The 13,721-nt window shown below is 42.8% G+C and overlaps 1 protein-coding gene across 2 annotated transcripts in view; it reads left to right on the top strand.

Moving 5' to 3' along the window:
* The window catches only part of UTP18 (UTP18 small subunit processome component), a 42,557-nt gene extending 31,280 nt beyond the window's left edge, over window positions 1-11,277 (top strand). Inside the window, exons 11-14 of one of the 2 annotated variants that reach the window (XM_032872037.1) lie at window positions 2,705-2,879; window positions 8,117-8,259; window positions 10,279-10,317; window positions 11,087-11,277. In XM_032872037.1, coding sequence (XP_032727928.1) covers window positions 2,705-2,879; window positions 8,117-8,259; window positions 10,279-10,303 — 343 coding nt within the window. In that variant the 3' untranslated portion in view covers window positions 10,304-10,317; window positions 11,087-11,277. Of the gene's footprint in view, window positions 1-2,704; window positions 2,880-8,116; window positions 8,260-10,278; window positions 10,325-11,078 lie in introns of both variants that reach the window. The other variant, XM_032872038.1, reaches the window with a different exon arrangement.
* The last annotated feature ends 2,444 nt before the right edge of the window (window positions 11,278-13,721 follow it).

Below are 13,721 nucleotides of genomic sequence, written 5' to 3'. Positions count from 1 at the left end.
AAGGGGGAAGGAGAAGCAGGCTCCCAGCAGAGCAGGGTTAGCCCGATGTGGGGCTCAATCCCAGGACCCCGGGGATCATGACCTGAGCCGAAGGCAGTTGCTTAACCAACTGAGCCACCCAGGTGCTGTCCCTGGTTTGTTTTTTGACTTAATGTCTGCCTTCCCCATCTGGAGTCCTGTGTTGTCCACAAACTTTAATCTGGTCCAGCTTCACTCATACTAATTTCCCTCTCTTTGATGTTATAGGTCACAGACAGACCTTAGTGTGCTGTATTCTATCCTCTTGTCTTTCTGGCTATTTCATGCAGGTATATTTTTTTCTGGGATAAATTCTTTCTGATATTTTGTATTCCTGTATTACATAGTGTTGGATATACAGGTCTCATTCAATAAATACTGATTCAATAAATACTGTAATATATATATATTATATATTATATATAATATATATTAGTTAATAAGTAACTATTAATACATTCAATAAATACTGATTACTCTAAATGACATATTGGAATCAATTATATCCATTTTTTAATAAAGATTTTAAAATTTATTTTAGAGAGAGTGAGCAGGGGTGGTCGGGGAGGGCAGAGGGAGAGGGAAGGGGAGAGAGAAACTCAAGCCGACTCCGCCCTGAGCACTGAGCCTGATGTGGGACTGGATCTCATGATCCCTGAGCCCAAACCAAGAGTTGGATGCTCGACTAACTGGCACCCAGGTGCCCAAGAATCAATTATATTTTGTTAGCAGAAATACCACTAATAGAATAAGTTTCCATATATCAAAGTAATCAACTTGTGCCATTTTTCTTCCATAAATTTAATCAATAGTCAAATAAGAATGGGTAGGCATTTAAGGAGCCTCTCACATTCATGATGGTAAGATTTGATATAAGGGGGCATCTGGGTGGCTCATTCGGTTAAGTGTCTGCCTTTGGCTCAGGTCATGATCCCAGGGTCTGGGATCGAGCCCCATGTTGGGCTCCCTGCTCAGCAGGAAGCCTGCTTCTCCCTCTGCCCATCACCCTGCTTGTGCTCTCTCTCTCACTGTCTCTCAAAGAAATAAATAAAATCTTTAAAAAAAAATTGACGTTTAGAAGAGAGCCATATGGATTATAACTTTTTGTCCTTAGTTAAGATGGATTTAGCCATAAATCAGTGTTTAGCAAGAGAAGAGATTTGGTATAAATACAACCAGTAGATATTTTGATCCAAGTCAAAAATACAAATAAGGAAAAGAGGAAATTTGTCTTTGTCCTTTCAGGTTGCTATAATGAATACCCATAGACTAGGTAGCTTATAAACAACAGAAATTTATTTCTCTTCCTTCTGGAGACTAAGGTCAGGGTACCAGCACAACTGGGTTCCGTGGAGACCCTCTCCCAGGTTACAGACCATTGACTTCTTGTGTCCTCACGTGGAAAGAGGGAGAGAGTCTCTGGGGTCACTTTTATAAGGGCTCCACCGTCATGAGCTTAATCTCCTCCTAGAGGAGAGGCCTTCTCCTGGAGGCCCTACCTCCTAATAAGGGGGTGGTGCTTAAATTTCATCATAGGAATTTTAGTGGGGCACAGATACTCAGTCCATAACAAAATTAAATAAACCAAGGATATTTGTTTTGTCTCCCGAGTGCTTATGGTTACCTCCTCTTAAAGGGTTCTGAGAATCAAATGAGAAAATGTCTCTGTAAGTAGTTGGAGGACTCCGAAGCACTCACATCTCGTTTGTGTGGTTGGCTGTCATTCAGGTGTAGAACGCTGTGTGTGACCTGAGTTGGTCTCGTTAATGCAGTGTGTCTGGCTCATTGTAAGCAGGCAGTATGTACCGAGAGAATAAATGAGGATGTTTGAGTGGGAGTGAGAGCACATTTAGTGGAAGGTCCGTGTGTCACCCTTGTCACTTTGAGGCTTTAGCTCTTGCATCTTTCAGGTTTGTGTTGCATTTGCTAATGAAGTTTGATCTAAGTATTTGAGTTACAAGTACCTGGTCCCTGTTCCTTATAAATGGTACCCATAACAGGAGGTCGTCTGAACATTTACTGAAAGTTCCTCTCTGTGAATGATTGTGTTAATGGGCAGGTCATCAGGATTTACTTTTTATGAGCACTGGATGTAATTCGTTGCTGTAAACATTTCAGTAAACAGAGTGCGTGGTCGCTTCTGTAATTCTTGACTCTGGATATTCCCAGGAGAGCGGAACTAAGATACGTGTTACAGATGCTGCGCGACACCGTTTTAGCAGTTCTCCCAAATATGATAGAATAAAAAGAGAGAAGAAGAACTCAAATAGGGAAAGGACGGCTCTCATTCTCATTTTCAAATGTTTGGTTGGCCATAAACACCGTGGGAGTGGCAGGCGTGGTCTCAGTCTTGTTCACCTTTGCATCTAGTGCCTGGCATAAAGTTGACATTCAGTAAATATTTATTGAAGGAATAAACAATGGAGAATCTAGGCTTTCTTGGATTCTCTAGCTCACAGTTGAAAAGCCATTGGAGTTAACAAGAGTTTAGCAAGACTGTGGTAGAACTGGTAGAATGTGTCTGGCTTTTTGCCCTAGGTTAAGGCCTACAGCCATGGTCCCTTTGTAACACAACATGCTATGAGTTCTGCAGATACCAGTGTGTGGGGTTCAGTCTCTTCATTTAGGTTGCGAAAGCCATTTGGTTCTTTTTTTTAATTGGTTGTATTCCCTTTTCTTTCCGCAGTTCTAATTGTGGAGTGGTAAACATATACAATCAAGATTCTTGTCTCCAAGAAACAAATCCAAAGCCGATAAAAGCTATAATGAACTTGGTTACAGGTGTTACTTCTCTGAGCTTCAATCCCACTACAGAAATCTTGGCAGTTGCTTCAGAAGAAATGAAAGAAGCAGTCAGATTGGTAATATACCTTTATCTTTAAAAAAATCAAATCATTTATAATCCTTAGGCTCCACACCTAGTGTGGAGCCTAATTTAAAAAAAAAAAATTTGAAATGTACTGAAGGATATGTAGTAGCTTCCTTCCTCCCCCCAAAATCTTAGAACTAAGTTGAAAACATGGAAAGATAATAGGAAAGAGTGTTGGATTATTTTAAAAAGAGTAGCTTCTTTTGATGTAGAAATTACAAGTATTGGGGCTTTTGGGGGTGTGGTTGTAGAAGTGGTGATGCACAGTAGCCCCCAAATTTGCCTTAAGGAATTTGTTTACGGCAAGCACTTTATTTTTCTACAGTTTTCTTTCCTAATCCCTGCCTTTTTTAAGGCCTGCTGTCATAATGGAGGAGGGGAGGCAGTTCTTAGATTTTGAACATAAATTGAGCTTGAAGGCAGACTCTGTAAGCAGATTACACTTTAAATGGCTAGCTCGTACTTGTGCGTTTGCCTCCCTGCCAGTGGTCCCCAGGACCTCCCCCAGGTTTGTTGATTTCCTAGGACTCAACAGGATTCAGTGTGTGGTCTCATTCGTGGCTGAGAGTCACTCCAGGGAAAGCATGCGCAGTAGAGTCAGCCAAGGGAAGGCACAGGGGGCAAAGTCTGGAGGAGACCAGGCACCGGCTTCCAAGGGACCCCTCCTAGTGGAGTCACAAAGGCCATGTCTCATTCCTCCAGCAAGTTGTGACCACGTGGGTGGAGTGTGTTCTGTCTGGCAGCCCCTCATTAGGGGCTGTGCTCAAGGTCTTTATTGGCGGTTGGTCATGGAGCTACCCTCCGCCTCACATGCACCAAAATTCTGGGCTCCCTGAAGTAAAGGCAGGGGTTCAGCGGAAACCACGTTGTACAAATCCTTCAGGCCTGGTGAGCCTCCTTATCCGTTAGGGAAAGTGTCGCATCAGTGCAGAGAACTGTTTCCCAGTTAAGTTGCCAGACGTGATCGAAGGGCCACCCTTGCAGCTAGGCCTCTCTGAGGATAGCAGCCTCAGGTCTGTCTGAACTCCTTTCTGCCCAGCCTCAGAGCCCAGCTGACACGTCCCTGCATCTCTGAAGCTTCCTATGCTGTAGGCAGAACTGGTTTCTTCGTTATTGAACCGTTCTTTGCCGCAGACACCAGGTACCCGCGTGGCCCAGAGCTCTGAATGGTGGTACTGCCTGTGGCGGTATTACACGTATGCCGCCAGACTGTAAGCACCCTACAGACACTCTAACCTTTATCTCGTTCGCTTGCCGGAGGGTCTTGCATACTTTATTAGCTTCGTGTGATAGTGTATAGTTCACAAGGATTCACAAAGAGGTCTTCAAAAAAATTGTGTGCCAAGTGACAGTCCTCCGAGGATGAACTCACCCAGGGTCAACAGCCAGTAAAGGGCATGTGCTTCTAGGTTCTCCATTCTTCCTGGGACATCCGTGGTTTCCCAGCTGAATTCCTGTGCTCCCAGAAGGTGTACAGAACTTCAGTGGCAGGTGGCACAAAGGAGGAGGTGAGGTCCTACCTGTAGCACACCGAGCAGCTTCGCTGTTGTCCGTGGTGTCCGTTGGCATTCTCCAGAAGCTTTTCTTGGAGGGAAGAAGGATTCTGTTGGAAAGAGTGGGAAGTACAGTACTGTGTTTCATTGCCTTTGTGCTGAATGAGTCCTTTGATGAATGAGAAGGTTCTCATTCAAGTCAGTTTTAAAATCCCCATTCCTCTAATGGGAGTAGTGGACTAGCACACATTAACCTTTTATCATTTTAATGGTAGTAAATTGTTTTAGAAAACCATGGGCTCCACCTCCTGTTGACATAATACATCTTGCGAGACACGTAGTAGTTAGTTCTGCCTCGGTGGTTCAGTGATCACGGCAGCATTTATGGTTTTTTTACTGTGGCAAAGTCACACAAGGAATTCATTAGTAACAGCCAAATCCCATTTTTTAAATGGTAGTCAACCGTAATATCTAATGGAAAGAGGCCAGGCATGGCAGGCTCAGAATGCCTCAGTGAAACAGCCTCAGTGTCATTAAATGCAGTCTCTCAGAATGATCCAAACAGCTCTGTTATCCCAGCACAAAGCAGTGAATGTAAATCCGAGCCGTTGCACCAGTAAGAGACACAGAAGTTAAATTGTTACTGCATCTACAGTCTTTGATGTAGTAGGAAGTTGTGGAACTTCTTACCCATTAAATAAGGATGAGTGAGCTTTTTACTTGTTGAATTTTGATACCTGGGCCCTTAAATGTAATGACAGATACGGTGTTGGAGGGAAAGGGAACTTTCTGAGGTAAAGAAGTTAGGTTTTTATGTTTTTTTCCCCTTTCTTTTAAAGATTTATTTATTTTAGAGAGCGCGCATAAGCACAGGGCAGGGGTGGAGGGTACGGGCAGAGGGAGGGAGAGACTCGATCCCACAACCCTGGTATCATGACCTGACCTGAAATTAGGAGTTGGCCTTTTAATCGATGAGCCACCGAGGAGCCCGTGGGTTTTTGTTTAATTAACAGTTCAATAATAGCTTTTAATACAAGGGCCATAAAGAGAATTTCCTCTCAGCAGGTGGGTGGGAGTTTGTCTGAGGGAAGAAGTGCTGATTCAGGGGGAGACTCCACTGGGGAACTTCAGAAATAGATACAGCTGGGTCTCTTGGGAGACCATTGTAAACATGTTTTTGCTTTTGATATTCAAATCTAGAGGAGGTAAAATGTAAAAATAAGTTGTTGATGAGGTGGGGTTTCTCCTCCATCAGAAGGAGCACACTGGCCTGTTGTGTGAAGTTGGGGCTGCTGTGTACAGTTGTGTAAGTTGTGAGGAGACACCATTTATATCACATACTTTATTAAGTGTGTATATTTACCACAGTATTTCTGATACTCTCTTCTGTTCATTTGGCTACAAAAATAACACCATGACCTTCTGGTAAAAATGGGCTTTAAAAAATTGAAATGTGTTTTTTGCCCCAATTTTTGCCTCACATTGAGCTCCCTAGTTGTAATAAGCAGTTGACCCAAGTTTGAAGTTACATGAATCCAAATTAGGAGACTGTTTTTTCTAATTTAGTTTAGAAAATAAAGGGCGTGGTTTAATATAATTATCTTGAGGAAGTCGTTCAAGTGGAAAGGTGGTTCTGGTTTGTTTTGTTTTGGAAGAGTCAGAAAAGCGGCTTCCAAGACTTCAAAGTCACGCCAGCAAAGTTAAGGAGCAAATATCTGGGGCATAGTGTACAAGTACCAGGTGACATATAGGGAGGAAGCAAAAGTTGGACATAGGACAGTCCTCTTGTTGGCACTTGTAGGAAATGGTGATTTCCTGATTGTCGGATCACCTGTTCAAAGTTGGCACATGGTTGGAGGATGCAAATTTCCGCTAGCCTAAGCAAAACACAATTGAGAAGCCAACCACTTACCAAATTCATATAATTTCCACATTGCCAAACTAAGTGTAAATAAATTCTGCAATATTTATATTGTGGCTTCTTTCCTAAAATAACTACTCTGCTTTATTAAGTACTTCTTTTTTTTTTAATGAAATTTTCAAGGAACCTTTATAGAGAGTGGTTTTTAAGAAGTTTAAAAGTGAAGATCAAGGGTGCCTGAGTGGCTCAGTGGGTTAAGCCTCTGCCTCTGCTCAGGTCATGATCTCAGGGTCCTGGGATCGAGCCCCGCATCGGGCTCTCTGCTCAGCGGGGAGCCTGCTTCCCCCTCTCCTCTCTCTCTGCCTGCCTCTCTGCCTACTTGTGATCTCTCTGTCAAATAAGTAAAATCTTAAAAAAAAAAAAAAAAAGTGAAGATCAAGTCTAGGTACTGCCAACTCCGTGGCTTTAATGGGTCTAGACAGTTCTCATTAGTACTGATGCCTCTGCCTTGATGCCGTGCCATGCAGGAAGAACCTGCTTTCTGGGACAGTCGAGAAGAGTCGAGATGGCTTGGAGATTCCCTGTGCGCTGTACTTTCTTGAGGAAAGGCTCAGTAGGTCTCTTCCAGAAGGGGGAGGGCCTAATGAGTCATCCAAACCTGTTTACTAGGTGTGTATATCACTGGGCTTTACCCAGGGTTGGTCTGTGAAAATCACCTTGGTTGGATGTCTTAAAGCCTCATCTTAAAGTGTGGCGGGTGACAGACCACCAGGGTGAACAGCTGCGTGATAGCTGTCCGTGCGCGCCGGAACACGAAGGGGCTGTGCTTTTTGTTTGTTTGTTTTGTTCTGTTTTGTTTTAAAGATTTTTATTTATTTATTTGACAGGCAGAGATCACAAGTAGGCAGAGAGGCAGGCAGAGAGAGAGGAGGAAGCAGGCTCCCCGCCGAGCAGAGAGCCGGATGTGGGGCTCGATCCTAGGACCCTGGGATCATGACCTGAGCCCAAGGCAGAGGCTTAACCCACTGAGCCATCCAGGCGCCCCAGGGGCTGTGTTTTTTAGAAGACGTGGAGGGTATTTGAAAGCTAGAGTTGTTGACCTTCCAGTCTCCTTCAGGTGACTGTTTTTGTGCCGGGATTTGGTTTATCCACAAATCGGATGAAAGCTTGTGTCAGCCTTGGGCTGGGGCTCGGGCTTCTTTTCCCCAGAACTAGACTGTCTTGGAGAAAGAGACTGTGCCTTCTCTTGTCTAGGCCTGGCCCAGAAGTCAGCTTTTGGCTCTGTTTAAATCAGAACACAGTTGCACTCGATGAACCAGGTTTTCTCATGAGTTTGTCCTTCAGAGGAGATTGGAAAAGGCAAAGAATACATAACAGAGGTTGGAAAGGAAAATTGTAGAAAGGAAATCATATGCTATTGGAATAGTAAGGTAGGCCTTTCCTGGGCCTCAGTTATGTAAAATAAGACTCTTTATAATTAAAGTGTCTGTGTCCTGTGACCAAATTTTAGTATTGTTCACTGTGGTTGTTAAGTTAGAACATTAATGGGTACCGCTGTTGACTTTTTACTTGAGTGTGTTCTTTTTTTTAATTCACTTAGCAAACACCGGAGTCTCGTAGAACACCATGCTAGATGCTAGATTAGAAGGATCAAGGAGATACTTTCTTCTCTTCCCTCCTTTCCCTCTCTTTCAATAGCACATGGAAAAGCCAATTTTAATTTCAGGACACTTTGGTTCTTTGAGATAATTGTACATCGTGTGTACTGCAATTAAAATGAACTTTTTGTTCCAGCAGAAATATAGATGAAGCCTAAAATTTAAGAAAGATGAGTTCACAGTTGTGATTTTTAAAGCTTTGTGTTTTTTCCTACAGGTTCACCTTCCCTCCTGTACAGTATTTTCAAACTTCCCAGTCATTAAAAAGAAGACTGTTTCTCTTGTTCATACCATGGATTTTTCTCCCAGAAGTGGGTATTTTGCCTTGGGGAATGAAAAGGGCAAGGCCCTGCTCTATAGGTGCGTATTATTTATGTTTAATCATCAGAAATACCTGTCACCTCCTGAAAATATGAAGAGATACTGCTGTTACATTCCCAGTTCTGCGTTCACATGTAGTTTATTAATTCTATAGCTTACTGATCAGCTACTTTAATTATTTAATTAATAATCAGATAAATTATTAATTGTAGCATGTTTAAGTGGACTGTCTTCATTATCTAACAAATTGTGTTTATTTATTTATTCAAAGATTTTATTTATTTATTTGGCAGACAAAGAGACAGTGAGAGAGGGAACACAAGCAGGGGGAATGGGAGAGGGAGAAGGGACCCCAATTCGGAACTTGATCCCAGGACCCTGGGATCATGGCCTGAGCCAAAGGCAGGTGCTTAACTGACTGAGCCACCCACGCGCCCCTGAAATGTTTTTCTTTTTTCTTTTTTCTTTTTTTTTTTAAGATTTTATTTATTTATTGGACAGAGAGAGATCACAAGTAGGCAGAGAGAGAGAAAAAGGAAGAAACAGGCTCCCTGCCGAGCAGAGAGCCCGATGTGGGACTCACTCCCAGGACCCTGAGATCATGACCTGAGCTGAAGGGAGAGGCTTAACCCACTGAGCCACCAAGGTGCCCCTGAAATGCATTTTTTTACTATAAAATGTGACTAGCAGAAAAGTTCACCTGGAGATTTATTTATTAATTTTTAAAAAAAATTTACTTATTTGGTGGGGGCACCTGGGTGGCTCAGTGGGTTAAAACCTCTGTTTTCGGCTCTGGTCATGATCCCAGAGTCCTGGGATCGAGCCCTGCATTGGGCTTTCTGCTCAGCAGGGATCCTGCTTCCACTTCTCTCTCTCTGTGCTTGCCTCTCTGTCTACTTGTGATCTCTGTCAAATAAATGATTAAAATCTTTAAAAAAAATTTATTTGGGAGTGGTTAGCTGTGTTTTGAGAATGTCAGTTTGAGGAAGAGTAGCCACTTTAAAAATATTGCCACTTTGTTGGTGATTTCTGTTTAGATTAACCTTTGCTGATTTGACAATTCACTATTTACTCCACTAGATTTAAGTGATTTTTTGTTTATTTGTTTTCGGAAAGAGGCGCTGCTTTCCCTGCTTCCCTGCCAGCTGTAGGCTGTAAATAAGGGTGTCAGCCACAGAGATGTCTAAAAGTTATGCTCTGCCCAAGTTCTTTTCTGCACTCAGCATGCTTGGCTATAAAGCAGGAACAAACAAACCCTAGTTGCACGGTTGCTAGAAGAAATAGGTGACAAGGCGGCTCTTCCCGGCGAGCTGACGAGCTGGGAGCCTGTGACTTCACTCAGAGCACTTGTCCTTGCTCCCTTGTGTTGGTGGTGAATGCTGCGTAGGACCCTGTGTTTATGTTTGTATCAGAGAAGGCCTGCTTTCAAAATACTGAAATCTGGTGTGAAGAAAAGGAGGATTATAAATTGGTTTTGAGGGGATAATTGTGAAGAGAGGATATAGCAAACAGTAATAGGGTCTCAAGTTCTACTTTGAAAGGAAAATGGGATACACTGGGAAATTGATATATCCCATCATTCTCAGTCCCAATCATTTTTGGAGTGATTCTTTCAGTTCAGGTTTTATAAAAAGAATTCAGGTTCCTACTATGCCTAGAAATTCTCTCCCAAAGCTTTGGTTTTATTATAATTGAATCTTCTTTCCTCTAAGTTTAAGCACCAGAGGCCATTAGAGTTTTCTTGAAAGCATTGCTGTCTCGTGAGACTATTTCTAGCAGGTGGCTTGGACTGACACGTCTGCTGGGTATGACTGAGCAGGTATTTCATACAGTCCATTTGATGCTTTGCAGTAAGCTTAATGCTTTTACTGAAATCTGAGGAATTAGCTTTAGGATCCTTCAGGATGTCAGGTTGAGAAGTCTTAATCTAGCTGCCCCGTGAGAATGATTATGATTACATTTTTTTCCTCCCAAAATCTTCCTAACATCATTTTCATTGACAGTACTCTGGGTAATCATTTCAAAGTTACTTAGATAATTTGTCTTTTACTTTTTCAGGTTGCACCATTACTCAGAATTCTGAAGAGAATATTTGAAGTAAGAAAATCCTTTTTTATTGATTCTTCAGGTTTTAGGGTTCACACCTGTTGCTGTCATTTGGCAGAGGGACCACATTGTCTGGTCTTTGTTTCTTTGCCGCTGGGTTGCTGTATCTTCGGGTAGGGGAGTAGGGTGGAAGTAGATCAGGAAGAGCCCAGTTGGACCTGAACCTTCCTTGGGCATTTTTATTCCAAATCACAACAGTCTGGATCTGTTTTTCTGAGGTCTGATCTCTAATATGGTGTTCAGTAATGGTCATCAGAATTGTTATTACTGAACATTTAATCCACAAAGGATAGACATAATCACAAGAGATACATCTTAAGATATAATTATAGCTTCCATGAGCTCAAAACCCCTTATTTTGTATGTTTCTTGAGAGATTAAAAGTAGCCTGCCCCGTGGCTAGTTAATGGTAGCTTGTCACAGAGCTAGTTAATGGCTGGTCATTAGTATTGCTGCCCAATATTTAAAACAGTGGGATATGCTTCCCTTTCCGTGGCTTGATCTTTGACTCGGAGATGTGGTAGTTCTGAGGTTGAGCTTTGCAGTTGGCCTATTTGTCTCTTTTCTGAAATTCGTAAACATTTTCTACAGATTGAGGAGACTCGGAGCGATACAGGGTTAATTGTTGAGCCAAACCACATTAGCCAAGAGGGGAAAGCAGCCTAGCTGTCCTGCCTCCCCAGTTACACAGCCAGCCGTACATTTGTGGGTGACCAGCAGCCGTAAATCAAGTGTGTAATTTCTTCTGTTCTTTTCTCAGATCCAGTTGAGCCACAAGAGAAACCTGTCTCAATAGATCTTCTCAGAAGTTTTCTGAATGTGTGATAACATATGTATAATGATGTATCGAGCCAGCCGTGCTTATTTAAGTCAACAGAGGTGTCTTATAAACAAATAGCAACTTTTGTTTGAAAATAAATGTATGTTCTTTCCTTCCCTCCTACACACAAACACACTGTCTTGGATGCATTTCTTTTCAGACTGAACATGAGAGATTGGAAACACCTGTCTGTAGCCAGAAATAATACAGACAGATATTCTTCTGTTTTACCCTAATTGCTATTTCCCCCTTTCCCAGCAGAGAGCTCTCCATGTTTCAGGGTATTTCAGGGTATCAGCTAACAACCTCTGTTGAGCTAGTAAGGTCATTTGGCTTCATGTGAGAGCAGTGAGAAGACTGCATGGAATGAATTTTGAACTTCTAGGTTTTCTTGAAATGGTGATAATGGAAATGAGAAGACTCTTCTGGGCGTTTTTTTTTTTTTTGTTTTTTTTTTTTGTTTTTAAAGATTTTATTTATTTGTCAGAGAGAGTGAGCACAGGCAGACAGAGTGCAGAGTGTCAGGCAGAGGCAGAGGGAGAAGCAGGCTCCCTGCTGAGCAGGAAGCCCGATGTGGGACTCGATCCCAGGACGCTGGGATCATGACCTGAGCTGAAGGCAGCCGCCCAACCAACTGAGCCACCCAGGTGTCCCTGGGCGTTTTACTTCAAATGGTTGTCATTGGTGTTTGTTGGAGAGGGGTCCCATGAAATCCTGGCACATGTGTCCTACTGATTTCCTGGAAATATTTAGTACATCAATTTAAATGTTCCATTTAATTTAGGTTCTGGGGTTGGCAGTTTGGTTGCACAATTCGGCTGTAGTATAACCTTGCTTTAAACTGATACTAGACCATGTATTTAAGGAGTATTAGTTGTGAAAAGTATCAAGTAGGGCTACAAACCTTCACCCCACCTCCTTGCGAACACCTGAGAAAGTCAAGTTAGAGGAGGAAGTTTTTCCAGTGACAAAGAATGGCTCTGATTCTGCCCAAAGAAGTGATGGATCCCAGTTACCTATATTCAAACAAACAGCTCAGGGAAGGGCATCTTCTGCATCTTCAAGGCCTTTCCAGGTCCGCTGGCGATGACCTAGAGCAGCCCTAGATGGTGTGTTATGGAATGACAGGATCTTTCTGAAAGGACATTTTCTGTTAAGGTGGGCTATTTGTGTAATTGTAGAGGCCCTCCCCTATCCCCTCTTCTTGGCAACAACTTCATAGTAAATATTGGTGCTAAAAATTTCAATCCTGAAACCAGTGGACTTGTTAGTGTTACTCCTCTCGAGAAGTGCTAGAGGGCAGCATTGGACCGTGTGTGTGCCAAGGCAAGGCTCTCTATAAGCTGTTTACCATACTTTGTGTTTAACTTGAGCTACATCATTGTTTATTTCAGATGTGGACACCAAGCCTTATATGTGCTTATTCTGCATATGATTTTCAGTTCCTAAGAGTGTAAAGATTTACAGGAATTTATCATTCTAGAGAAAATGATGGAAGTCGGAGTTGAAATCTTAACTACTTTTTAATGCCTCTAGATCATTTTTACACTCTCCTAGGGGCAGAGCAAAGAATCCCCAGTTCTAATCTCTAAGATAGATTAATGTGCTCTTTGTTCTCCAGACAGTTACGCCACTGAACCTGCATCTTGTCTTTTAATGTTTATATACCCTTGATGAGAGTTGGGAATTTGAGTCAGGCTCTCATCGTTTCTTGTTGTTGGTGCCAGGCTAAGTCCTCGAGGAGATGAGAGCCACCGTCATCTCATTTACACATTTCGCTGTTGGCACTTGCTACAATAGCATGGATGTGGCTTCTGTGTGTTCGGGGGCAGACGTTTTGAGCTTTGGGGTGATATGTTGCCATCCAGAGCCTCACAGGATGTGCTCAGTTTATCTGGAGTGATGATGAGTTGAGATCTTTGGTGTATCCTACTCTCTCCCCTAGCCCCACTAATGGTCGGTGAGCTAAGGAATTATTAGTCTATTGAAATCGTTGGTGTTGTTTGAACAAATCAAGGTGAGAAGTCTTAGCAGGTGCTAAGCGTGCATGTATGTGTCTCTGGTGAGGATAATGGGGCCCTTTTCAAGTCTGCACAGAATGTGTGGCCCACTGGAGGGCTTGTAGCCAGCATCTCTGCGCTTCAGCCAGCGGGTGGGATGGGAGCAAGCAAATGCTCGTGAAGGGAAGCGCTTGCCACACTTGTAATCAGCTCCCGATTGGCTACTTGGCCTCCCATGTACATCTCCAAAATCATCACAAATTATATGAGACACAAGCATCGTCTATTCCCTTATGAGGAAATGAGGGCTGGGACAAGAGGTGTGGGGAGAAGGTAGAACGTGGGGTGGGAACAGCGTTTTGGAGCCCCTGGCACTGTACTTTTGCTGATGTCAGTATATACATGTAATCTCATGAAATTCACATTGTTCCTCTTAAGGAAAGTGATAACTTTTTTTTTAATAGTCACAACTTTTTTTCTTTATTCATTTATTCTAGTGCTTGAGCAGGGGGTGGGGCAGAAGGAGAAGGAGAGAGAATCTCAAGCAGACTTCCCGCTGAGCCCAGAGCCTGACA

This window comes from Lontra canadensis, unplaced genomic scaffold (assembly GCF_010015895.1).
Source record: "Lontra canadensis isolate GAN:19392208 unplaced genomic scaffold, GSC_riverotter_1.0 scaffold43, whole genome shotgun sequence".
In the NCBI taxonomy this organism is placed as follows: domain Eukaryota; kingdom Metazoa; phylum Chordata; class Mammalia; order Carnivora; family Mustelidae; genus Lontra; species Lontra canadensis.
This window is presented reverse-complemented; position numbering and strand designations above follow the sequence as displayed.